Genomic DNA, 25171 nt, shown 5'->3' with positions numbered 1-25171 from the left:
ACCTGCAATCTTCTTCCTGACCTCTCCGCCCCCACCCCACTCCGGCCTATCACCCTCACCTTGACCTCCTTCTACCTATCTCATTTCCAAAGCCCCTCCCCCAAGTCCCTCCTCCCTACCTTTTATCTTAGCCTGCTGGACACACTTTCCTTATTCCTGAAGAAGGGCTTATGCCCGAAACGTCGATTCTCCTGTTCCTTGGATGCTGCCTGATCTGCTTTGCTTTTCCAGCAACACATTTTCAGCTCTGATCTCTAGCATCTGCAGCCCTCACTTTCTCCTCCAATAGGAATGTTAAATCAGCTATGATTTTATTCAATGGCTCAAGTGGCCTACTCCTGGTCCCTATTTCTTACGGTCTTAAACCCTCATAACATTTGCAAAGTATTTAGATGCACATTTGTAATGCCAAGACTCTGGGACAAGTGCTGGAAAATGTGATTCAGTTAGGTGGTTGTTTTTGATCAGTATAGACTCAATGGCTCCATGCATAATTTCCCTCCTGTATCCTTGAATGGACCTACCTTTCCCCTAATTAACCTCTTGCTCCTATTATATGTATAAAACACCTTGGGATGATCCTTAATCCGACTTGGCAAGGACATTTCATGGCTCCTTTTAGCCCTCCTAATTCCTTATTAAATTCTTTCCTGCTTCCTTTATATTCCTCAAAGGTCTTTTTCTGAATTAAGGTCCCTAAATCTTACATATGCTTCCTTTTTCTTTTTGTCTAAGATTTCAATATTTCTTGTTATCCAGGGTTCCCTAATCTTGCCATCCCTATCTTTCATCTTCACAGGAATACGCCGGTCCTGAACTCTGATCAACCTGCCTTTTAAAGACTCCCATATGTGAGATGTGGACTTACTCTCAAACTGCTGTTGTCAAATCTAATTTCTCCAGTTTCTGTCTGATACTGCTGTAATTAGCCTTCCCGAATTTAGCATTTTCACTCGAGCACCAATCTATTCTTATCCATAATTATCTTAAAACTTAGAGAATTATGATTCTGATATAATTAATTCAAGTAACTGAATAATAGCAAGATTAAAAGGTCAAACAATTTTTCTTTATTTAAACATATTTGTTGATTAACTATTATGACTGAAAATTTGCATCTTATAATGTTCTGGCTGGTATTTTATGTTGAAACTATTTCTAAATGATGTAATCAGTCTCCAACAAACCACCTTTGAGAAGGAAAATGAAGGTGTTGTCAAGTCTTCAGCTTCCTCCTTTCCTCCCAGCATTGACACTAATTCATTCTCATTCCAGATACTGCCAGAAGAAAACTAAGTTATGTTTAGTCTTGGATACATGTGAAGGGAAACTAGGAAACAGCAAGATAGTACTTTCACCTCAAAGTTCTACCCCACATTTCTAAGAAATGGTTTCCTTTTTACAGTCTAAAGACTACTTAAACTGCAAAGTGTGAAGGAGACCATAATTTTCTGACAGGGCTAGTAAAGTCTCAAGGGTTTTACTTCGCTAAAATTTGAAGGTATGGCAAAACATGGTTTAGACTAACCACCTTCAAATTTCTGGCTTCTCACTATTGGGTCATCTCAGAGTCATTGCTTTTCAATAATTGGAATATTAACTTTCCTAAAGGCAAAAACAAAACAGTTGTAGTTTAATTTAATGGTAGAACTCTCAACATTGAAGTCAGAAAGTCATGGTTTGAAACTTCAGTCTAAGGCTAACATTTAAGTGCAGAAGTGCTTTTTGGCAAAGCTGTTTCACGTGAAACATTAAAGCAAAGCTTTGTTTGCCTGTTCAAGTTGGCATAAAAGATCCTAAGGTCCCACTCAAAGAGCAGGGAAGTTCTTCTAGTATGTTGCCTTGCTGAATTGATAAAAGACTTTGCCTACAAAATACTAGTTTTTGGCCACGGTTCAAATTTAGGCATTTGCTGTGAAGTGCTTTGAAATTTCCTGAGGTTTTTTTTTAAGAACTCTACACACAGACAAGATCATGTTTGTTTTTAGTCATTACTGGAAAATCTTTGATTCCTGAGAAGACTCAAGATCCCAGAGTCTGAAGAGAGTCAACCTCTGGATATTCAAGCAGTGCCTAATCTCTCAGTGGCACCACAGCAACAACATTGCAATGACCCTACTTGGGACTGATCAAAAAAGGTTCTCATCATCTATTGATTTTCATTACCATCAATAGACCGATCTTCTGTGGATTGATAACCATAATCAAATTGCTGCAGCACTTAAACTTTTTTCTTGCTTCAAATCTGCTCTGCACTTTTTTGCCAGGATTTTCTTCAGGATCGAACTTTACCAGACTTTTGGACAATAGGGTTCCTCAATGACCTCTATTGGAGTGCTGTAGCATTAGGGGAACAAAGAAAGCACTCCCTGTGTAGCAGGTGAATGGCATGGCAGGCAGGCAGGTCAGGAGTTAGGTAAATTGAAGGGCAGGCAGGTGAGATGGTATTGAGGTGTAGTCTGATCTGGTCAGGAGTTAGATGGGGAGTGAATGGAGGGGATAGAGGGATACCATGTACTGGAGGAGTAGACATGCCATGTTTCCGGTCAGGAGGTTTGAATTGGAGTTGCCCGTAGCCCCATCAGTTTGCTTTGTACCACTTTCTTTATGGAGCAGGAGAATCGACGTTTCGGGCATAAGCCCTTCCTGAAGAAGGGCTTATGCCCAAAACGTCGATTCTCCTGCTGTGCTTTTCCAGCAACACATTTTTCAGCTCTGATCTCCAGCATCTGCAGCCCTCACTTTCTCCCACTTCCTTTATGATTGTAATTTCTCCTGCCAATCCACCTCCTGATTTCCTGTTATTACTTATATGTTTTTATAGCCTCTGTAGTGAATATGTAAGAAAATATTTTTTTCATTTCATTCACCATTTCAACAGTCCATTCTCACTTTCTAGTGGACAAACACTCACTTTACTTAAGGGAGAAGGTGAGGACTGCAGATGCTGGAGATCAGAGTTGAGATTGCGGTGCTGGAAAAGCATAACTGGTCAGGCAGCATCCCAGGAGCAGGAGAATCAATGTTTCAGGCATAAACCTTCCATCAGGAATTCCTGTCAAAGGGCTTATGCCCGAAACATTGATTCTCCTACTCCTCGGATGCTGCCTGACCTGCTGTGCTTTTCTAGCACCACATCTCGACTCACTTTACTTAAATAAAACCAAAGTGCTGGAGAAATTTAACAGGTTCAGCAACATCTGTGGAAAGAGATACACTCAACATTTTGAAACCAGTATGATTTCTTCAGATCACTAATGGATTTTGCTTTTATTTGAGTGTTAGTTCATTATTTTTAATCTTTGTTTCTAAAATACCTATAGAAAGTCTTGTTATCCAGTTTTACATTTCTAGCCAGCTTCCTCTCATACTTTAACATCTTCCTTCTGATTAACCTTCAGGGCATTCTTTACTGTTGTTCATGTTGTAATCAATCAATCATCTGACCGGTCACTCATCTTTGTATAATTATGTATGTTTTTCCCTTAAGTTTAATGCTTTCCCTAGTTTGATGTTTGGTGAACAATAGATGGGGGTGCCCACCCTTTAGAATTTTTCTTAATAGCAGGAACATACTTGGGGTATTCTGAAATTTGCCAGCTATTTCCCTGCAACCTCAACGGTTTTACCATCCCTTGACCAGTTAAGGAAGGTCCACCTTTGTTCACCGTTAATTAATCCAATAGATCAATGAACAAACTAGTGTTTTATCTCCTACAGTTACAGCAATAAATTAAGTTTCATAAACTGTTTCTGAGATTTTGAAACAAATTAAAATGTTTCAAAGTTTAACATACTTTTATAGACTTTTTTTGTATTTGAAGGAGGAACTTGTTTGAACACATTCATATGAAACAGAAACATGGACTTCAGCCACAACTAAAGTTCATTACTATTCATATTTACACACAATGAAGATGGACCGACATTCCGGATCCCTGATATTCCTGTAAAATGAGCCTAAAAATTCAATTTGGATAATTAAATTGTTTCACGCAACAGTGACTGACAAATGTGTTACGTGGTAATAAATAGACCCTACACCAATTAGAATGAAGTAATGGTTTATTATGAATGACATATTATACTACAATTAGAACCATTTACTGTATAGTAGCTGAAAAATTGAGTAGGTCTGAAATGAAAGTAAGTTGGAGGCAACGTCACAAATTGATTGTGACCGCACAATGATTAAGCAACACATTTGCTAATGCATTGTAGGTGAAGGCTACGTCTGTGGCCTTGCTCTTTTTTTTGCAAGACACCTATCATTAGATCAGGTGTAGTAAGTGAATAAGTCACCACAAATGTTAGGTTGAAGTACCACCGTCAGAAATGTAAGATTTCCCCCACTCTTCCAATTTTAATGGCATCAGTGTGTGGAGCTGCTGAACAATGTCCAGTTCTCCCCCACCCCCCAGGAGAAAGTGGGGGCAAAAGTGAATTGGTCCCTAACTCCACTCACCTACCTCCTAATGGTTATCTAAAATAGGATGGACAGAGGACCATTGAGAGATCTTTTTGTTCCAGGTGTCATCTCTTGAAGTAAAGGGAAAACTTGATTATTACCAGCAAGAAATCAAGAACAAAAATATTACATCATAATTGGGCAAAATAGTGTTACACATAAGAAGTTGTAGGATCATAAATTGTTCATCTTTAATTTGCATTTCTTATAATGTATACATTTAACAAGTTTGTTTTTTAAACTTATGATTCAGTTCTTCAAAGGCCAACATAACATTGTTGTGAAGAGCTTCAAGCACCATTTGAGGATTTCACCATTAGAAACATTGATGGGTGATAATGTTACCCTGTAATTCCATTTGATGCTCTTTAAAATGCCACCTATACGCAGGATAGAACACTGAAAAATTACCTTGCCTCTCTTTATACATTGTTCATCATATGATATGGTTTAAACCAAGGATGCTTCTTTTACTCCATTTTGAAATCTAAATTCACTTTGTTCCCTCTATTGTAGAATGAATAGAACTTCATTTTATTATCTCAGAACGGGTTCATGATTATAAATGATTGAGAGCTCATACTATTTCAGTGGTTATGAAAACTGCTATGGGATACATGTTGTTTGGTGACTGTACTTCAAATGGCAAGAGGACAGATTGGACAATCGAGGTAAGAATGTTTGTTTCATGACAAGAGACAGAAAAATTCAACAGCACAAATCTCCACATCCAGTTTTTTGAAACAGAAACAAAAATGTTGCTAGAAATACTTAGCCCACCTGGCAGCAACTTGGAAAGAGAAATGGTGTTAACATGTCAAGTTGAAGCTATTTCCTTTGAACCTGCTAGCAGCAACCTGAAATGTTAACTTAACTTCCTATCCACCGGTGCTGCCAAACTGACCGTGTATTTTCAGCATTGCCTGCTCCAGATGTCTCCAATTACTTGAGTTGTTTTGTCACTGACTGACTATTTGGGAGCACCAACATATTTTCTTTAATAGCAAAAGAAATATGAATTCAAAGTAATTTCCAAAGTGAGTTCAGATTGGAGTCCTTAAAAATGTCTCCATAACTCAGTGCTCTATTGTCTCAAGTGCTTAGCTGTCATTGCTTTTTTTTGTTTTGACCACTGACCATCTCAAACATAGTACACCTGTAATTAATGAGATCGGAGTCATTCTGATCCAAACTATTCTCAGTTTCAGCTTTCCTGTCCTGAAGGCACTGACTCATGCTGGGAAATGTTATATAATACCCATATGATATATCATATATATCCATCTAACCCAGAGTTTTGAAGAACTGGAGTGTTCTAAGGTGTACTGGTAATTATAGCAAATTTACATTATATAAACACATTCAAACTAAAGGTTCTGTTTACAAACAGTCTCCCATAAAGTGTCAATTAATACAATTTCAGCTTTACTATGTCTTTGTCACTGAAGGTTTTAAAACTGCAAATCGAAATCCACTAAACACCACAGTTCAAGTTTAGCTCCTTGTCCTACACATGTGTATTTTAACACATAAGCCCAAAACACATTCGGTCAGGAGTTGCAACCAAATCAGGTCTCCCACATCATAAGTACGAAATTGGAGGAGTGGGGAAAAGTGCTGTAAAAAAAAAAAATCAGCAATTGATCCGAAACCAACTTTATTACTTTGAAGAAAATGAATAATTTGGTAGATGAAGGCAGAGAATGAACAACCTCTATGTAAGAATATTTATAATAATCATGTATGATGGTTGAAACATGAAGAAATATTAATGTTTGGGTCAAGTTACCCTTCCTCAGAACTGATGAAGTTCTGAGGAGGGGTCACCGGAACATTAACTCCGATATCTCTCTACAGATGCTGCCAGACCTGCTGAGCTTTACCAGCAATTTCTGTTTTTATTTTTGATTTACAGCATCTGCAGTTCTTTCATTTTTACTTAAGAAAAATCAGTAACCTATTTCAGGCAAAGTGACTGGAAGAATGTACATGTGTGTGTGTGTACATTTATGTGTAGAAGGGTTTCTTCATTACATAACAGAAACATTGTTCCTGCTCATGAAATGGCATTTCCACATGTTCAGTTAACATGTAGAGTCACCATTTGTACAGTTAAATAAATAACTCAATCAAACAGTGCAACAAGATCATCTACTGTCAATATCTACAAAGGCAATTATGAATTATATATATACATATATATATACAAATGCTTACAAACTGGATTTTGAAAATAAATTCCACAAATGTGCATATACAGTAACCAGAACAGCTCATCTTATGCTCATTAAGCAATAAGACAAAGCCATTTGGAGAAGTTGGATAGTTTATAACAAAGGAACAATAACACAGAACCCTCAGGCAATTCCTAACCAGAAAAATATCATATAACATACATAATATTCAGTATTTGGTATATAACTTAGACTTACCAAGTAAACCGCTTTGTCAGTTAAGACTAGCATTTTACAAAAAATTCTAAACAATATAATGTCTCTATATAATATATTATATATTTAATTTCCCACCCAATGATCGACGACTTATGCATCTAAGTTCTGAATTTCAAAAGCTAGGGAGGGGTTGAAATGAAAACTCTTAACTACCAATTATTCAAAAGGAGCCAATCATAGTTGGCATGATTAAAGGGAAAATCCATCTTCTTTCAGACTTTGAAGCAGATATAGTGACTAAAACTATATTATTTTTAAAATGATTTCTAAATGTAAAGTACAAATAGAACCATATTCTATATACAGTACATAGTACCTGTACTTAGAAAATACTTTCTCCTAATTAACTCTGAAGTGTAAGGCAAGACTAAATTCCTCATTCCCACCCCAACTACAGATATAAGCCAGGGTGATTTTTAAACTTGTAAATATTTCATTCAAAAATAAAAGTTGAGAATGCAGAAATTTAACTTCTGAGGAAAAAGAATGGTAAACTACAGTAGAAGCTGATCCAAACTTTCCTGGATACCCAGGAAAATCCGTTATTCCCCCACACATACATTGCTTAAGAACATTAACAGTAGTTTGCTAGTAACAGTTATTGTTCAGCTGGCAGCAATCAAAATCAAACCAATAACACTAACAGCACAGTATCACACTAGCAGTTCTGTAATTGTACCATGTTTGAAAATGAAACATATTGAATTTAATTCCATGCTGCCTCAGCAACAATTCGTATGAAATCTCAAGTGTACAATAAACTTTATAGACTGATCAGGTAAATATATACTTTTTCTTTTACACACACACGCACGCGCGCACACACACGCGCACACATACACACACTAACTAAAGGGGCACAGCAGCTGTAGGCAGAGTTATTGGCGGATGTACACATCCTGGCTCCATTCATTGACATCATTTCTTTTTTTAGATGCAACATCCCCATCTTTATCACAATATCGATCCTTTGATTTATGCCGACTACGTTGTTTGTTCCGTTCATTATGATCCTGCTCTCTGTCTCGTTCCCTAGAACGATGCCGTGACTCTTTATGCCTGTGGGTGCCATCCCCTTGGGGTTCTTCTGTATGATTATGGTGTGAGCTGTAATGATCACCAGCGCTATCTGTATAATCATCCTTTGGTTCTATATACACAGAATCCCTGCTGCCTTTGGTATCAGAGTCAAATGTCTCTTGTCTCTCTAGGCCCCGACTCGCAGTGCTGCGGTGATTGTGATGCTTTGCAGAGGAAGAACTTCGATGTTGGGACTTTTTCACTGCCTCTATTGGTTTCTCTTCCTCCTGCGAAGCAGTTCTCTCAGGTTCTGAAGGTGGTGGTTTCTGCTCTCCCTGCTTTTGTTCAACCTGGTTAGTACCACACCATGCAACAATCCAGTTAGAATTTCAAAATTCAGGAATTTACTTCATTAACTTGATTAATTTACAAGCAAGCAGACATGCACTATACACAACCCAGCTTCCAATTGGCTTTAGTAAAGTTAATGCCTATTTTTACGAATATTTATAATATAATATGCATTCTCACTTAGTTACTGAAGCAAAGAAATTACTGTCAAAGTGCATTCATGTAAAACCAACCAAATTAGTTACTAATAGTGAAATTTGTTAAATCAAGCAACATGTTATATTCTTGAGAGTATTTTTCAGCAGAGGTTTAACACCACACCATTCTTCAAACATCTACATCTTGAAACTGATTAGCTGAATGGTTTGATTTTTTTGGAAAAAACAAGTAGCATGCAGGCTCCAAACCACAAGTCAATAATATCCAGTTCACATTAAGGTCAAGAAATTCCCTGTGAAAATACAGACTATCTTTTAATCATTCAATATTCCTTTGTTAGCTTTACTTTGATTCATCACAACCACTGCAATCAAAGTTAAATGATTTTCTCATGTAAAGCTCCTGCCCATTAGGAGATGCTGGCAAAATGAACACTGTTTTAAACACAGCTTTGTATAGATACTATCCTGAAGCAGGAAGATATTTAAATGTCTTCATTTCTAGTGCAATGTGATTGTCACAGATCTCTTTGCTTTTTCCATCTTCCTCTGTATCCCAGAAATGAAGATTAGGTTGGAGAGAAGCAAGAACATGTACCTGTAGATTGGAGACTGGTGCTGGGCTTGTAGGAAGAGCTGCAGATGCCATTGTCCGGCTGAGGAGAGGATTGGAAGGATTGCTGCTAGGAGGGTGGGTTGCTCTCCAGTAAGCTTCTAAGTAGTCAGAGAGGTGCTCACAGGCATCTTCCAGCTGGTTTTCATCAAGAATTACATCAAACAATTCCTAGAGAAATGGCAGAAATTTCAATTATTTTTCTTTCAGTGTAAAGAAAATTTGAATGCAAGCTGTGATTTGTTCAGGCAAAAATAGTATATTTTAGCTCCAACTGTTTAATACATTTGTACATTACAATTTGCTCCCTTCATTGCATTAGTAGTAATTACATTGATTGTACTGTTAAGATACAAATAATTCACGTTATTTTTGCAGGACAGATCAAAAATGTTCATACATACTTCTGAAGCAGGTGGGACTTGAACCCAAGCCTCTTGGTCCCAGTGGTAGGGATACTACAGTGAAGGTTACCGCCGAGTACATGGGACATTAATCAGATGGGCTAATGAGTTGAGGAGTGGCAGGTGGAGTTTAATTTAAATTAATGTTGAGGTGCTGCATTTTGAAAGGGAAATTCAGGGCAGGACATACACACTTCATTGTGAGGTCCTGGGTGCATGGTCAAACAAAGAGACCTTGGTACAGGTTCATAGTTTCTTGAAAGTGGAGTCGCAGGTAGACATTTGGTATGCTTGCTTTAATGTTCAGAGCATTCAGTATAGGCATTGGGAGATCATGTTGTAGCTATGCAAGACATTGATTAGGCCACTTGTAGAATACTGCATTCAGTTTTAGCCTGTCTGATATAGGAATGATGTTATGAAACATGAAAGGATTCAGAAAAGATTTAAAGGATGTTGCCAGGGCTGGAGGGTTTGAGCTATAGGGCGAGGCTCAATAGGCTGCGGCTATTTTCTATGGAACATCAGATGCTGGGAGATAACCTTATAGAAATTTATAAAATATTGAGGGGCATTAATAGGGTGAGTAGAGTCTTTTTCCAAGAGTAGGGGTGTCCAAAACTAGCTGGCACAAGTTTAAGGTGAGAGGGGAAAGATTTGAAAAGGACCTAAGGGGCAACCTTTTCACTCAGAGAGTGTTGCATGTATGGAATGAGCTGCCAGAGGAAATGGTACAGTCTAGTACAATTACAACATTTAAAAGGCACCTGGATGGGTACATGACTAGGGAGGGCTTAAGAGGGATATGGGCCAAATACTGGCAAATGGGACTAGATTAATTTAGGATATCTGGTCAGTATGGATGAGTTGGACCAAAGAGTTTATTTCTGTGCTGTATACCTCTATAACTCTACTATTGAGCCACAAGAGTCCTAGTAACTGATTTTAACCCATCATGTGCATCAAATTTTACTTTAAGTAAAAAATAGAGATTCACTGAGGAGCATTGGAATGAAAATTGTTATAACATGCTTTAAATATTTGTGGTTAATATTTTATTCTATTAATTTTTCTGTAAGGAAAATATAAAAGGGGAAATTGTTGTAAATTCTTCTATATTCATTTAACCTTTTGTTTCTTCCCCCATCACCCCGCGCCCCCCCCCAACCCCACCACTACCCACTTTCTTACTTTGCTTGTTTATACAGATACAAATGCTCCACACAACCCTCAACAAAGTAAACATTTACACATTGCAATTTGAGGCTGCAACAGATATGGGCCAAGGTAGGAAAAGGCTACCAACAAGAGATTATAGGTAAAAGAGACAGCATGCCATGGTATTGTACAAAGAGTTAAATTATGTGGGCAAATTGCATAAATTTAATTTGTGTTCCCTTGAATTTAAAATGTGTTTAAAATAATTAAGATATCAATAGAGTATAACTAACCATCCTTTATTCTGGGAGGGGAATCAGGAACAAACCCATTAAATTAAATCCAGGCATTTTAAGAGTGAAATATACCTCTGGTGAAAATATATTGGCAAAGTGTAAGCAACTCCAAGGAACTTGGTGTTTTGTCATGGCTAATATAAAGGATTAAACCTACAACACAGGCTTGGTCTTCACTGGAGCGGGACATCTCGTCCATTTGCTGTTATTTAGACTTTTTCTTTTACCCTGCTCTAACTTATTGGAATTGCAAATTGATTAAAGTCTGGAAAAGGCAATGAGGCATCGGTACTCTCAGTGAATGACAAAACCAACAGTCTCTCTCTCTCTTTTTTGGTATTTACAATTCAAGAAAGAAGCAGAAAGGACAGTGAATGTGTCAAGTCAGCTACAAAGATAGGGAGAATTAAAAAGGAAAGCTCACTCTCATTGAGAGAGAAAAAAACGCGACAAAGGAAAAATAAGCATTTAAAAATAAATCTTGAACAATTTACCTCATGCAAGGACGAATAAAACATTCCAAGATTTCTGAGCTAGAGATTGATTGGCACTCTGGTAATAATTATCATTTCGTTGGAAGGGTGCTTATGATTTTAATTGCCAGGTTTAAATTTCTGCAATGAGTTTAGAGGATGTTTAATGTGTAAATTCAGCAAGTTCCTATTAATAAAGGGATGGCTGATGAAGACGTGCTGTTACTGTTTATGCTTGAAGCAACACAGTGGCATAAATTGACTTCGAAACTGTAGAGATTTGTATTTGTTAACCACCTGAATTTCTGACTGATCTACACATTAATAATGACGTGCTGTTAATTTTCCAGCGACCTCAGCCCATTACGTTTCACCACATGACAAAGGCTGATTGACACTTGTCCACTTACAGCCATTAATTTTTTTCTAAGACATTCCAGCAGTTCTATATATACACACACACATATAAATAAATAAATAAATATAAGTCTTGCACCATGGTCTTGTCTATAACTTAATCTCTCCTGTTGTCCACCCTACCACAGATCTACTATTCTTCTGTCTCTCCAGTCTGAATAAATCGCATTATATTTCTAATTGTCCATTTGGCTGGAATTTTATGACTGCTTTGAGGAAGGCTAAGGAGGGGGTAAGCTTGCAAAGTCATATGGGATAGTGTCGAGGGGTTATGTCTGATACCTTCGCACTACCATGCTATTTTGCCAGCGTAGGAAAATTGTCTGCCCTCGCAGAGACCACTGAGCTGGGCTCTGAAATGGCCAATTAAGGGTAATTTCTTGCCTCTATTGAGATCCTCCACTGCATGAAGTGTAGCAAGGGAGCCTTCCTATGGTCCAGAGAGGGCCACCTCATTGCAGTGGTATTGCTGGTATACTGCTTTAACTATCCCGCTGTCACTCCATTGCTTTGAGTTGGAGATGTCGGTGTTGGACTGGGGTGGACAAAGTTAAAAATTACTTCATCTGACAAAGGAGCAGTGGTCCAAAAGCTTGTGATTTTGAATAAATCTGTTGGACTATAACCTGGTGTCTTGTGACTTTTGACTTACTCCTCTGTTTAACCTGCTTCAGGGCTACATGGTAATTGTTGTGCCCTTTCACTGCAACTGCAATCTCAGCAAAGGCCCACACTAGCAATGGCACTGTGACGGCTATTAAACAAAACAATGGCAGAATGGATTGAAGGCAGCCAATGGTAGTCACTTAACTGGCCATTGGTGATAAAATGCAGTCACAGGTCCCACCTTGCACCAAGGCAGGGTCCTCTCCTGCTTGTTAGCTGGTGGCAGGATGTTGGGCCTCACAAAATGATTGAACCTGTCTGCTTCTCCCACCCCTCATTCTGTCAGGGCTGCTGAATAATTCCATTCTTTTTGCAGTTTACTACGCACCGTGTTCATGCTCAAGAAGTGCTGTGAAAATGTCAATCAATTGGCTTTCAAGAAATAAATAAGTTATAGTAAGTAATTGTGTGCAATACATGGAGGAAAAAAAATGATTAAAACTACTCACAGGCGGGCACTGAGCCAGTTTGTCTGCGGCAACCATCTGCACATTCAGGTGTTTAGCCTGGGATTTTCCTCTGGATTTTATTAATCTCTGCAAAACCTACATGCAAGACAAAACAGGAAGATTGGGAAATTAGTGTGTAAAAGAAAAAGTAATCAACCTAGTCGTCAAGATATAAAAAATCAGCCACCATAATAGAATAGCAAGTATAAAACAGCTCAAAGTTATGCCATTACAATTATTTAGAGACAATGGCACTTTACAACTTTATCAGAGTGAATCTAACTAGCTTTCTTGAGTCGGTTATTTTCCTGTTTTCAGGTTAAGACAGAAAGTGATGTCTGCTCCATGTTAAGGGAGAGAAGTTGTGCACTGCTCAAGTCTTTATAAAACTACGTGGCAACATAAATTGCTGGCAGTGCAGTTCTGTTGCTCCTGAAATTTATCTAAAACCCAAAGGTGTTGGTGGCTACTCTTCTACAGACACTCAGACCCTTAAACTTCAACCCTTTCTTCCACGGTTTCTGTGGATGGTTGATGGAATCCTGGGAAATGATAACAATTTTGATGCCACTTCCATGCAATTAACATACATTTTACCTTTCAGACAAATCCTTCTTATCAACACCTGTTTGAAGTGTAGAGGGTCAGAAGTACTCAAACATGACCAAGTTTACAGAGTCGTATTTAGCATCATTTTCTCATGGAAGTAGGAGATCTCAAATTTTGTATTTCAACAGGTGACCACCACCTTTGAAATTGCATTTAAGTAAAAACCCACATTCCCCCTTCTGCTGATGGCCCTTGCAGAATTACATAAACTGATGTTGGGAAAACCGAAGGAAAGATGCAAAAACAAAATCAGAGTTGAAACTAAACTGCATCTGTCACAATACCTTTGGAGATGAAATTTTCACATAGACGATCACAGGAGCCAAAGAGGTTTTGCCCAACTGAGCCGGATGGTTGATTGTATCTGCGTCAAGGACTACTAACTGCAGTGTTCTTGCTAGTTCAAAGATCCGCTCTATTTCACACTGGACTTCAGCTGCAGGTCAAGTAGTAAGAATATGTTAAGAAGTGTGGGATCAATCATTTACTTGCTTATTCTGCTTTCAAAACTTATATTCTAGAATTTTTGGTTCATTTAGAATTGGTCCTAATAACCCCACAGTTAAGACTTTGCAACTCTTCTCTATATTCCTCAAAGTTTTAAGGGTAGACTTTTCAGTGCAAGTTGGGATGATGATTTGTCTTGTTTACGCAAATAATTTTGAAAATCTGATTCAGCCCCAAACTCTGATCTCACAATAAAAGCCAATATTTTACAAAAAGTATCAAAAAACTATGAAATATTATGAGTGAATGTACAATATGAAGCAGTTTATATCACAAACTCCTGGGAATGCCCAGGGTCTCCTTCAATGTCCATTGTTTAACATCCACAACCAGTCTATATCTGAATCAAGGTTATTTGATTGGTGGGGGGCGGGTGGGGGGGTGGGGGGAGGTGGGGGTGGAGTTGGAGAAAATAAACATATCTATCACTAGAGATGATTTGGAGGTGCTGGTGTTGGTCTGGGGTGGACAAAGTTAGAAATCACACAGCACCAGGCTATAGTCCAACAGGTTTATTTGGAATCACTAGCTTTCGAAGTCACAACTACCCGATGAAGAAGCAGCGCTTTGAAAGCTAGTGATTCCAAATAAACCTATTGGATTATAAACTGGTGTTGTGTGATTTTTAACTTTATCACTAGAGAGAAACTAATGTGGCAAAAAGCTGTTAATTCCCCTGGGTTCTACCAAGAATTTTAAAGAAAGTAGCTATAGAGATAGTCCTTCAGTAGAAAAGGATCAGGATTTCTGCCTCTTAGAGGAAAAACTCATACCTTGGAAAGTTTTCGCCTTAAGTTTACAGAAGTCCATGCTGAAGTTGGATGTGTGAAAGAATTTCTCCAACTGAAAGGAATTAGTTCAGAAAAGTTAGGTACTAGGTTATCTCAGTATAAGGATTTTATTTTGAAAGTTTGAGACCAGAGGAGGCTTTTCATTACTTGCGCATGAAATACAGAAAGCACCCAGGTGCAGCAGGTAATCAGGAAGGCTAATGGAATGTTGGGCCTTATTTCAAGGGGAATGGAGAATAAGAGTAAGGAAGTTTTATAGCAACTGTTCAAGGTACTTGGAAGACCACATGTGGAGAACTGTGAGCAGTTTTGGTCCACTTCTTTAAGGAAAGATATTTCATTGCAGCCAGTTCAGAAAATGTTCACTAGGGTGATCTTTAGTATGGGGGGAATATCTTATTGAGCATAGGCTAAATAGGTTGAGATTGGAGTTTAGAAGAATGATTGGCGTTCTCATTAAGACATATAGGATTCTTGATGGGATAACTGCTGCAAGAATGTTTCCCCTCATTGGAGAATCAAAGGCATTATCTCAGAATGAAGTGGTGCCAATTTAAGACTAAGATGAGGAAGGATTTCTTCTCTCATTGGGTTGTGTCTTTGGAACTCCTTGCCACAGAGAACTGTGGGACAGAGTCCTTATATATATTTAAGGTTGGATTAGATAGATTCTTGACCAGTAGGAGCATCAAAGGTTGTGGAGAAAGGGCAGGCAAGTGGATATGAGGAATGTTGGATCAGCCATATCCTACTGAACAGTGGGGCAGACTTGAGGGGCTAAATGGCCTATGCCTGTTCCTATTTCCTACATTCTTATGACCCTAGAAGGATTATTTGAAGTTATTTGAGAAAGCTGAAGTTCTGTTTTGTGAATAATAAAGGAAAAAAGCTAGTAAATGCTCAAGAATAGGAATTTGAATAATGGTTAACTTATGTTAAGATAGATGGGATCGTATTTTATCATGGTGTTCAGAATTTTTCAAAATGTGTTAAATGCAAATAACTTGATTTATTCTATTTTACTCTTTTTGTATATAATACTTCTGTTTTATTGTTAGAATTCGACAGCATTTAATTCTAGTGTTCAGTGCAAAAACACCTTGTTAAATATAAACAAAACAAAATTTGACCAATCAAGCTAGTTTTCAGGTCTGACCTGCCTCGTGGCATTATCTAGGATCATAACAGCTGATGACTGCACAATGTTCAGCACCATTTTTGCCTCCTCAGAGACTGAAGCTGTCAATTGTTAAATGCAGCAAGAGCTGGACAATATTCAGGTTTGAGGTGTCAAGAGGCAAATAACATTCAGACTACAGAAATGCCAGGTTATGATCATCCTGAACAAGAGAGAATCTAACTATTGTTCCCTGACATTCAATGGCATCACCATCAGAATCCACCACTATCAATATCCTGCTGGTTACCATTGGCCAGAAACTGAATTAGAAAGCCACAGAAATGATGTGGTTACAAAAGCAGGTCAGAAGCATATAAGTCATGCTTCCTGACTCCCCAAAGACTATCCACCATCTACAAAGCACAAGCCACAAGTGCGATAGAATACTTTTCACTTCCATGGATGGGTGCAGCTCCAACAACGTTCAAGAAGCTTGACAATATCCAGGACAAAGCTACCACATTCACTCCTTCCACCATCAATACTAAGTAGCAGCAGTGACTGAAGTGACTCACCAAGGTTCTTTGGAGAGCACATTCCAAACCTGTGACCACTACCATCCAGAACAGCAAGGACTGCAGATACATGGGAATGACACCACCTCCAAGTTCCCTTCCATGCCACTCACCACCCTAACTTGAAAGTGCGTCACCGTTTCTTCAGGATTTCATGGTCAAAATCCTGATACTCCCTCCCTAATGGCACTGAGCGTCACACAAGGACTACAGTGATTCAAGAAGGTAGCTCACCACCACCTTCTCAAGGGCAGTCAGGACACTTGACTTGTGTGAACAAACTTTTGAAAAATTAGCTTGACTCCCTTGTCTATCAGTGGTCTAACTCTAAATAAATTTTACAACTCAGTCTCTCGTGTATTCAGTGAATTGAATAGTAATAACCCTCAGAGCAAAATAAGATCCTAATCTCCATCTTAAAATTGAGGTTTTTATTCTTACACTGTATCCCCTAATTATAGTATCCCTCACAAAAGGAAGTATCAATCCTTTCAATCTCACTTGAAATCTTATGTATTTCAATTAGATCATCTCTCATTCTTCCCTACTTGAATGGTTATATGCCCAATCTAGTCAATATTTCTCAATTAGTTTGTTATCCCACGAATGAAGCTAGTAAACTTTCAGTTGTTTTTAACATAATTATAAAAACAATCTAGCTCTACCTTGAAAATTGTCAAGGACTCTACTTCCACAATCTTTTATGGAAGAGAGTTCCAAAGATTTATACCTTCTGAAAAACAAATCAGCTCATCTTGGTTTAAGATTTGTGACCCCTGAATTTTAAGTAATGACCCCTCCCATAGATTCTCCCATAACATTCTCCCATTGTCTCCGTTATCTATCCAGTCAATAGCTCTTAGGATTTTATCTGTTTCAATCAAGTCACCTCTTATCCTTGCACACTCCAGTGGATACATGCCAAGCTTATGTAACCTTTACTCAAAAGCCAACCAGCTCATTCAGGTACTACTCTAATAAAGCTTTTTTCTGAACAGCATCAATGCATTTTCATCCTTCTTCAAATAAGGTGACCAATACTGTACACAGCACTTCAGATGCAACCTCACCAGTAATCCCTGTAATCGAAGTGTAACTTCCATACTTTTGTATTCAATTCCCCTCATGGTAAATTATAATATTCAATTAGCTTTCCTCATTTTGTTATTCCCTCGTGGAATGAGGATATTTCTGGCTAGCCAGCATTTATTATTACCCTCCCTAGTTACCTCTTGAGAAGGTGGTGGTGAGCTGCTGTCTTGAGCCATGTGCTGTAGGTAGAGTCAGAATGCCCTTATGGAGAGAATTCCAGGATTTTGACCTGGCCACAGTGAAGAACAGAAATACAATATTTCAATGGCATCTGGACGGATATATGAACTGCAAGGGTTTAGAGGAATATGGACCAAATGCTGGTAAATGGTAGTAGGTCAGATTGGGATGTCTGGTCAGTGTGGACAAGTTGGACTGAAGGGTCTGTTTCTATGCTGCATGACTCTGTGACTCTATATGTCAGGATGGTGAGTGGCTTGGAGGAGAACTTGGTAATGGTGATGTCCCTGCATCCTAACTTTTACTTGTTGTACTTGCATATTAACTCTTCTGTGATTCTTGCCAAAGTGGATAAATTCACATTCTCTTACATTATTCTTAATTGACCAAATTTTGCCAACTCACTTAACCTTTCCATATCTTTTTCTATGATTTTATCTGGATGTTGAGTTTTGAAAAGCCACTGTCTATATTCTACACAATCTGGGCCCCCTCGAAGTTAAATCTCCTCTTGAGCATCAGTCAGGTCAGTCCTATAACAGAGAAGGCCTCAGTGCAAGAGATATTCTGCTGCTGCCTCTTATGCTTTGTTGCTAAGGAACAAACCTGTGCATTGTGTCAATAGCGTTGTTGACTTTAAGTCAGAGTTCAATTGCAAAGGCAAACATGTTCAGCTGTAGCTTTTTTTCATAGGTGATAAAGAGAAAAAAGCAGTTATGAATGGCAGGTAACTTGGCTGACTGATCATGGTGGAGACTGCAAGGACAGAAAATACATTGAAAGTTGCTAGTGTTTCTTTTCTCGTTTCAATGGCAGTCTACCTTTAGCATCAATAATGACCCCAATCAAGGAATTTAGATAATAGGGAGAGCATGTAACAACAGACTTTTAAAGTTTGCACTGCTGCAAAGTGGAAAAAGCTGCAATTAAAAGTTGCTGCAATTTATACATCTTAGTTCACAACTTAAACATTTAGCAATTTACTAAAAAAATGTAGAGGGTTTAAACCAAGTCGGTCTATTATTCATGTATATTTTATCCATTGTAACCCTGACACTCAACGTTGATGAACTTCTGCAACATAGTAATACGGTGTCTACTGCGTGCACCTTCATTATGGCAGAGCAATGCCAGGAAATTGCAAATGACCTACAACATTATTCACTCCATGCTATAATCCCTGCAACTGTTATGAATAGCTACTGAGGCCTCTGAAAAAAGCCAATAATAGTTCCATCTCCCACAATCAAAATCAATGGCACGGTGGCTCAATGGTTAGCACTGCTGCCTCAGTGCCAGGGACCCGGGTTAGGTTCCAGCCTCGGGTATCTGTCAGTGTGGAGTTTGCACATTCTTCCCGTGTCTGGGTGGGTTTACTCCTGGTGCTCTGGTTTCGTTCCACAATCTAAAGATGTGCAGGTTAGGTGAATTGGCCATGCTAGATTATCCATAGTGTTCAGGGATGTGTAGGTTAGCTGCATTAGTCAGGGGTAAATGTAGACTAATGGGGAATGAGTCTGGGTGAGATACGCTTTGGAGGGTCAGTGTGGACTTGCTGGGCTGAAGGGCCTGTTTCCACACTGTAGGGATGGTGTTTTTGCTACATTCCCACAGCAACATTAACAGATAACTGTTACGATTAAAGAAGTAGAATTATTGTTGGGGGATAAATCTTTTTTATCTTTTCCTATGATGCAGCAGAGACAAATGCAATTCAAAATGATGAAGTTCAACTAAAAGTCATAAATAATTGAGTCATCTCTTGTTGCTACTTTTGTATGTCAAATATCCTTGCCCACAGTAAAGGATGTGGCCTGCAGGAAAAATGAAATAAAATTGTCAGCGCCCTGCCTACAATTTTCCACCCGTTGCACTTGGGGGGAGTCAGGTGAGGACTTACACATTGCTGGTGAAGACAAAAAAAAATGCCTTTGAATGTGAATACTTTATTTTTAAGATAAGAGCAAAAATATAGGGCATATCAATTAGTTCCTAAACCCTTCAAAGTGGTGATGACTTCTTTGAATTACTTAATTACTGCCACAATGGTATGGATTGAAATGTCCCATGGTTTTGGGAAGAGAGAGGCATTTAATGCAGGCCAGGTATCTAAGACATCATTTCCCCACTCACCTGAGGGCTCACTCCAATAGTAGAGGGTGGGTGAGGGCCAAAATCAGCAGTGTGCCCACAATACGTTAATCAAGCTTGTTTAAAGCTGAATTAATTCCAATATTATACTGTGCATTTTGGTGTTAGTTTGCCTTTAACAAAGTGATTTACTGGATGCAGCAATGCTTGTATTACCTCCTTGTAACCTGAGAAACCAGATGTGGATATTGTAGTACTGAAGATTCAACAGATATGTGTTACAACTAACTGGTAAGCTTTTACATTACAACAGAAACAGCTTTCCAGAAGCATGTCATGTTTCCAAGTGATCTGAGGTAAGATGGAGTTTGAGATCTGTATATCTTCAACTAATATAGTGATGATTTCATGAGTGATTCTTTTAGAGGTATACAGACATACTGACTGTAAGGCACAACACAAGACACATCATAATATGTTATTGTGTGCAGTCAGGCAGACTTGGGATACACAATTTTTTCATGAAGTGGTTAAATGGTGGGAATGAAGGTGCTCTTTGTCCATTGGGGGGGCGCACCCCTTTGAAGAAGATAATAATCTGTTTACTTCCCACCCAAACCCCTCTACCCTCACTTCCACCTTGCCCCTCTCCACATTGCCAAAAACCATCCAGGCCAAAACTCCTGGACTTACCTAGATTCAGAATCAACAAGGCCTACTGCATGGGCCTGCCTGAAGTCCCAGAAACACGCACTATGAAGCTCTGGCACTGATGTGGGGAAGGGTGTGTTGGCATTGGCAACGCACAATAGTGTGTTGTCGCACAATAGTGTTGTACATGATCCCACCTCCACCTCCACTGACAGTGGAAGTCTCAGTGGGATCTAGTTTAGCCCACCCACACTTTAGGCTGGAGGCTGGACTTCTGAATGACCTTCCACTTTTCTTCAGAGTGTAGGTGGGTGAAGACGGCCAGTCGTTCCCCTCTCACCCCTGTGATTTTCCACCCAATGAGACACAAAAGTGAACCACCTTAAATATTGAAATCTAGAGAAAAAATGTGTACTGATGCCACATAGAGAAATAGCCTCTGAAAATGACTTATTGAACTATGAACATGCTTCAAAAGTAAGTCTTACTGATGATGAGTCAGTAAACAAAGCACAGCTAGATACCAAATATAGAGACAAAAGTACACCTGAAGCAATTTTGCCAACTTTCCATTATACATACCCAAAGCATCTGCAAAGGGAGGGCATTAATAAAGCAAAAGAATAAAAAAAAAAGCCAAGACAATCAGATTTGTACAAAGCACAGAAAGTTGTGTCTTACAAAGCAAAGATACTGTAAGTATGATGGGAATGCACAAATGCCAGAACTGTTACTAAATATGACAGACACAGGTAGTAGAGTAAATGACACAGGAGAAAGTGAGGACTGCCGATGCTGGAGATCAGGGCTTAAAAATGTGTTGCTGGAAAAGCGCAGCAGGTCAGGCAGCATCGAAGGAACAGGAGAATCGACGTTTCGGGCATAAACGTCGATTCTCCAGTTCCTTTGATGCTGCCTGACCTGCTGCGCTTTTCTAGCAACACATTTTTAAGCAGTAAATTACACAGTAAGGCTAGTGAAACAAATGGAAAATGTCATAGTGGTGCAATAAGGTTTTTTTTGCTGGGGTGAGGTTAAGCTCGACCTGAGTAGGAACAGCTTCAATCTTCAGCTGATTATGCTATAACTGAACTGTCAGCATTCAATCCACACTCAGTCAAACAAAAATGAAGCAATTCAAGTGCACATTGCTAACCTTACAAAAATAAGCAATAGAAAAATAGTGTTGCTTAAATGTCTTAAATGAGGAGAAGTTGAACATTAAAAGTATTCCATAACTTTTGCACTGTTCTGGAATAATTTGTTTCAATCGGGAGTTCTGGCTTTATGCCTGGACTGAGGGGGTAGAATCCAGACAATGTTCAGCAGGAGAATACTTACAATTAGAAGATGCAGCAAATGAGTCAATGAGGCATAGAAATTACAGACCATTCAATACACAAGGGAGTTTGGCAAGTTTGTATGGTATCTATTTTAATGCAAACTGTCTGACACACAAGGCAGATGAGTTGAGGGCATTAATTAAAACACGGCTCATGATGTCATTGCTATCTCTGAGACATGCTCGAGAGAGGAAGCAGGATTGGCACCTCAATATTCCAGGATATAGGGTCTTCAGGTGAGACGGGAAGAAGGGAAAAGAGGAGAGGGGGGGTCACAATATTGATCAGTGAAGCAAGCTCAACAGTAAGTAGGGATGAGATATTAGATGGCTCCTTAAACAAAACCAAAAAGGAGTAATCACATTGCTGGGTGTACACTAAAGGCCTGCTACATTTGAGAGTAATAGAGGAGCAGATACAGAGGCAAATCTGAGAGAAGTTTGAAAGTAATAGGATGGTGCTAGTGGGAGATTTCAACTTCCCCAACATTAACTAGGGTAGTGATGTTGTGAAAGGCTTAGGAGGCGAGGAATATTAAAATACATCTGGGAGAGTTTTTTTTAAGCCAGTACATAGAAAGTCGAATAGTGAGGGCCAGTCTTGGACTTAATTCTAGGTAATGAAATCATGCAAGGTTGTTCAAGCATCAGTGGGGGAGCATTTTGTAGGCAGCAATCATAACTGTTAGACTCAAAATTGTATGGAAGAGGACAAGTTGTAAAATGGAGAAAGCCTGATTTTAATAAGATCAGGTATGATTTGGAGAGAGTGGATGTGAAGCAGATCATTTAGATAAAACTGTATTAGAGCAGCGAGAGACACTCCTTGAGAAATCTAGTCAGTACATGTTCCAAAACAGATAAAGGGTAGGACCAACAATTCGAGTGAACCCTGGATGTCAAGGAATATTCAGGATTGAATAAAGAGAAAAAACGAAGCTTTGGGCAGATACTAATGGCTCAAAACAGCAGAATCCCTACAGGATAACAGAACGTGCAAGGGCAAACTTAAGGAAGAAATTAGGGAGCAAAAAGGTGGCATGAAGGAATAATGGAAGGTAAAATAAACAAACATCCCAAGTTATTTTACAAGCACATTAAGTATAAAACAATAACTAGGGAAAGAGGAGGCTTGATTAACAAGTGAGTAATGGTAAATACTCAGAGATAATTTGTGTGAAGAGCCTGGGGACATTCTATATGAATACTTTGTTAGATGATTTGGGTGTAGAAATCAAGGAAAGGGACTCAGATAAACGTCAAAAAATTCGCATTGAAATTGACAGAGAGGAGAGTCTGAGTGGTCTGGCTTAAAAATGGATAATTTTCCCGGGCCAGATGAAATGTATACCAGGTTATTGAGTGAGGCACGGGATGAAATTACAGAAATGCCAGCAATAAGTTTCAGTTCCACCTTGGCCATAGGAGAAGTGCCAGAGAACTGGAGGATAGCCAATTTGGTGCCTTTATTCAAGAAGGGAATAACGAGTAAACTGGGAAACTAGAGGCTACTCATTCTCACCTCAGGTGGGAAAGCTATAGAAAGCAATTCTGAGGGACCGAATAAATCTGCATTTGGAGGGCAGGGATTAATCAAGAATAGTCAGTATGCTTTAGTTAATAGAGGTCATGTCTGACCAGCTGGATTTAATTTTTGAAGTGACCAGGCGTGTAGATCAGGGTAATGCATTTGCTGTAGACTACTTGGATTTCAGCAAGGCGTTTGATAATGTGCCACATGGGAAATAGATAGCAAAGGCAAGAGCCCATGGGATCCAAGAAAATTTGACTAACTGAATCGTGGAATTTTACAGTACAGGAGAATGCCATTTCGTCCATCGTATCAGTATCTGCTCCTGAAACAGCTACCCAGCTAGTCTCATTCTCCAGCCCTATTCCTGTATCCCTCCAAACACATCACGTCAAATATACATCTAGCTCTTTTTGAACCTCCTATGAAATATGCCTCCACCAATCTCCCAGACAGCACATTCCAAATCCTAACAACTGAGTAAATTAATTTCCTCTCCGCTCACCCCTTGCTCTCCTGCTGGCAATCTTGAAATGTGCCCTCTACTTACTTGCATACCAACTAGTGGAAACAGAATATCCTTCCTTACCCGATAAAAATTGTTCATAAGGTCACCTCTTAGACTAAGTCCAACCTCTCTAATCTTTCCTTGTATCCAAAATCATTCTAGTAAATCTCCTTTGAACTCTCTTTAACATCCTTCCTTAAATAAGGTGCCCCCAGAATTGATCTATTCTGACCAATGATTTGTAGAAGTGTAGCATCACTACTCTATGCCTCTATTTATAAACCCAAGCATCCTTCTTAACAACTAAATGTATTATGTCACATTTCTCTGCATTGAAATTCATCTGCCTGGTGTCTGCCCATTGGCCAACTTGTCAATATCCCTTTAAAGTCGCTCAGCTCATTCTCACAATTCACTATTCTCCCTAGCTTATTATCATCTGCAAATTTAGAAATATTTTCCTCAACATCCATTTCCAAATTCTTTATATAAATCAGATATAAATCAATGGTTCCGACATCAATCCCTGGGGAACACCACTTTCAACTTGTCTCCAGTCTGAGAAATGCCCATCTACACCAATCCTCTGCTTCTGGATCTTTTAGTCAATTTCTCGTCCATGTTGCCAAGGACCCATCAATCCTGAACATTTCTAATTTGCAGTTCTGGAATCTGCATTATAGGAGGGATGAGATTTCATCAGCGAGGGTGCAGAGGAGATTTACCAGGATGTTTCCTCGGCGAGAGTTTCAGTTATGAACAGAAATTGAACAGACTGGAGTTGTTTTCCTTGCAGCAGGGAAGACTGAGTGGGAACATTACTGAGATGTGTAAAATTATGAGGGGCAGAGGCAGGATAAACAGGAAGGGACCTTTCTCCTGAATGGAGGAATCAATGACCGAGGGCATTGATTTAAGTTAAGGGCAGTAGGTTAAGAGGATATGTGAGGAAAAATTCAGAGGGTGGTGGGAATTTGGAACTCACTGCCAGTAAGGTTGGTAGAGGCAGAAACCTTCACAATATTTGAACATGCAGTTGTGATACCAAGGCTTTGGGCCAAGTGCTGGAAAATGGGATTAGAATAAACACGTGGCTGTTTTTGACCAGCACTCTAAGGGCTTTTTTTCTGTGCTGTAAATCTCAATGACTCTGTAATAATCTGGAGACATAATGAATGACAGTTTGTTAACTGAATTAATACGGATAACTAACTAATATGTTTGAAATAAGGAATTAATATCAGGAAC

General features: G+C 38.9%; 1 protein-coding gene across 10 annotated transcripts in view; it reads right to left on the bottom strand.

Annotated features, from left to right (window-relative positions):
* Positions 1 to 6331: 6331 nt before the first annotated feature.
* Positions 6332 to 25171, bottom strand: part of LOC122550015 (voltage-dependent L-type calcium channel subunit beta-2-like) — a 332286-nt gene continuing 313446 nt past the window's right edge. For 6 of the 10 annotated variants that reach the window (XM_043690395.1, XM_043690400.1, XM_043690403.1 and 3 more), the window contains 5 exons: positions 21125 to 21133; positions 13820 to 13971; positions 12927 to 13022; positions 9049 to 9234; positions 6332 to 8291 (listed from right to left, as the gene is read on the bottom strand). In XM_043690395.1, coding sequence (XP_043546330.1) covers positions 7800 to 8291; positions 9049 to 9234; positions 12927 to 13022; positions 13820 to 13971; positions 21125 to 21133 — 935 coding nt within the window. In that variant the 3' untranslated portion in view covers positions 6332 to 7799. The remainder of the gene's footprint in view (positions 8292 to 9048; positions 9235 to 12926; positions 13023 to 13819; positions 13972 to 21124; positions 21134 to 25171) is intronic. The other 4 variants (XM_043690396.1, XM_043690401.1, XM_043690399.1 and 1 more) reach the window with 1 other exon arrangement.

Source organism: Chiloscyllium plagiosum, chromosome 5 (genome assembly GCF_004010195.1).
Source record: "Chiloscyllium plagiosum isolate BGI_BamShark_2017 chromosome 5, ASM401019v2, whole genome shotgun sequence".
NCBI classification, from domain to species: domain Eukaryota; kingdom Metazoa; phylum Chordata; class Chondrichthyes; order Orectolobiformes; family Hemiscylliidae; genus Chiloscyllium; species Chiloscyllium plagiosum.
This window is presented reverse-complemented; position numbering and strand designations above follow the sequence as displayed.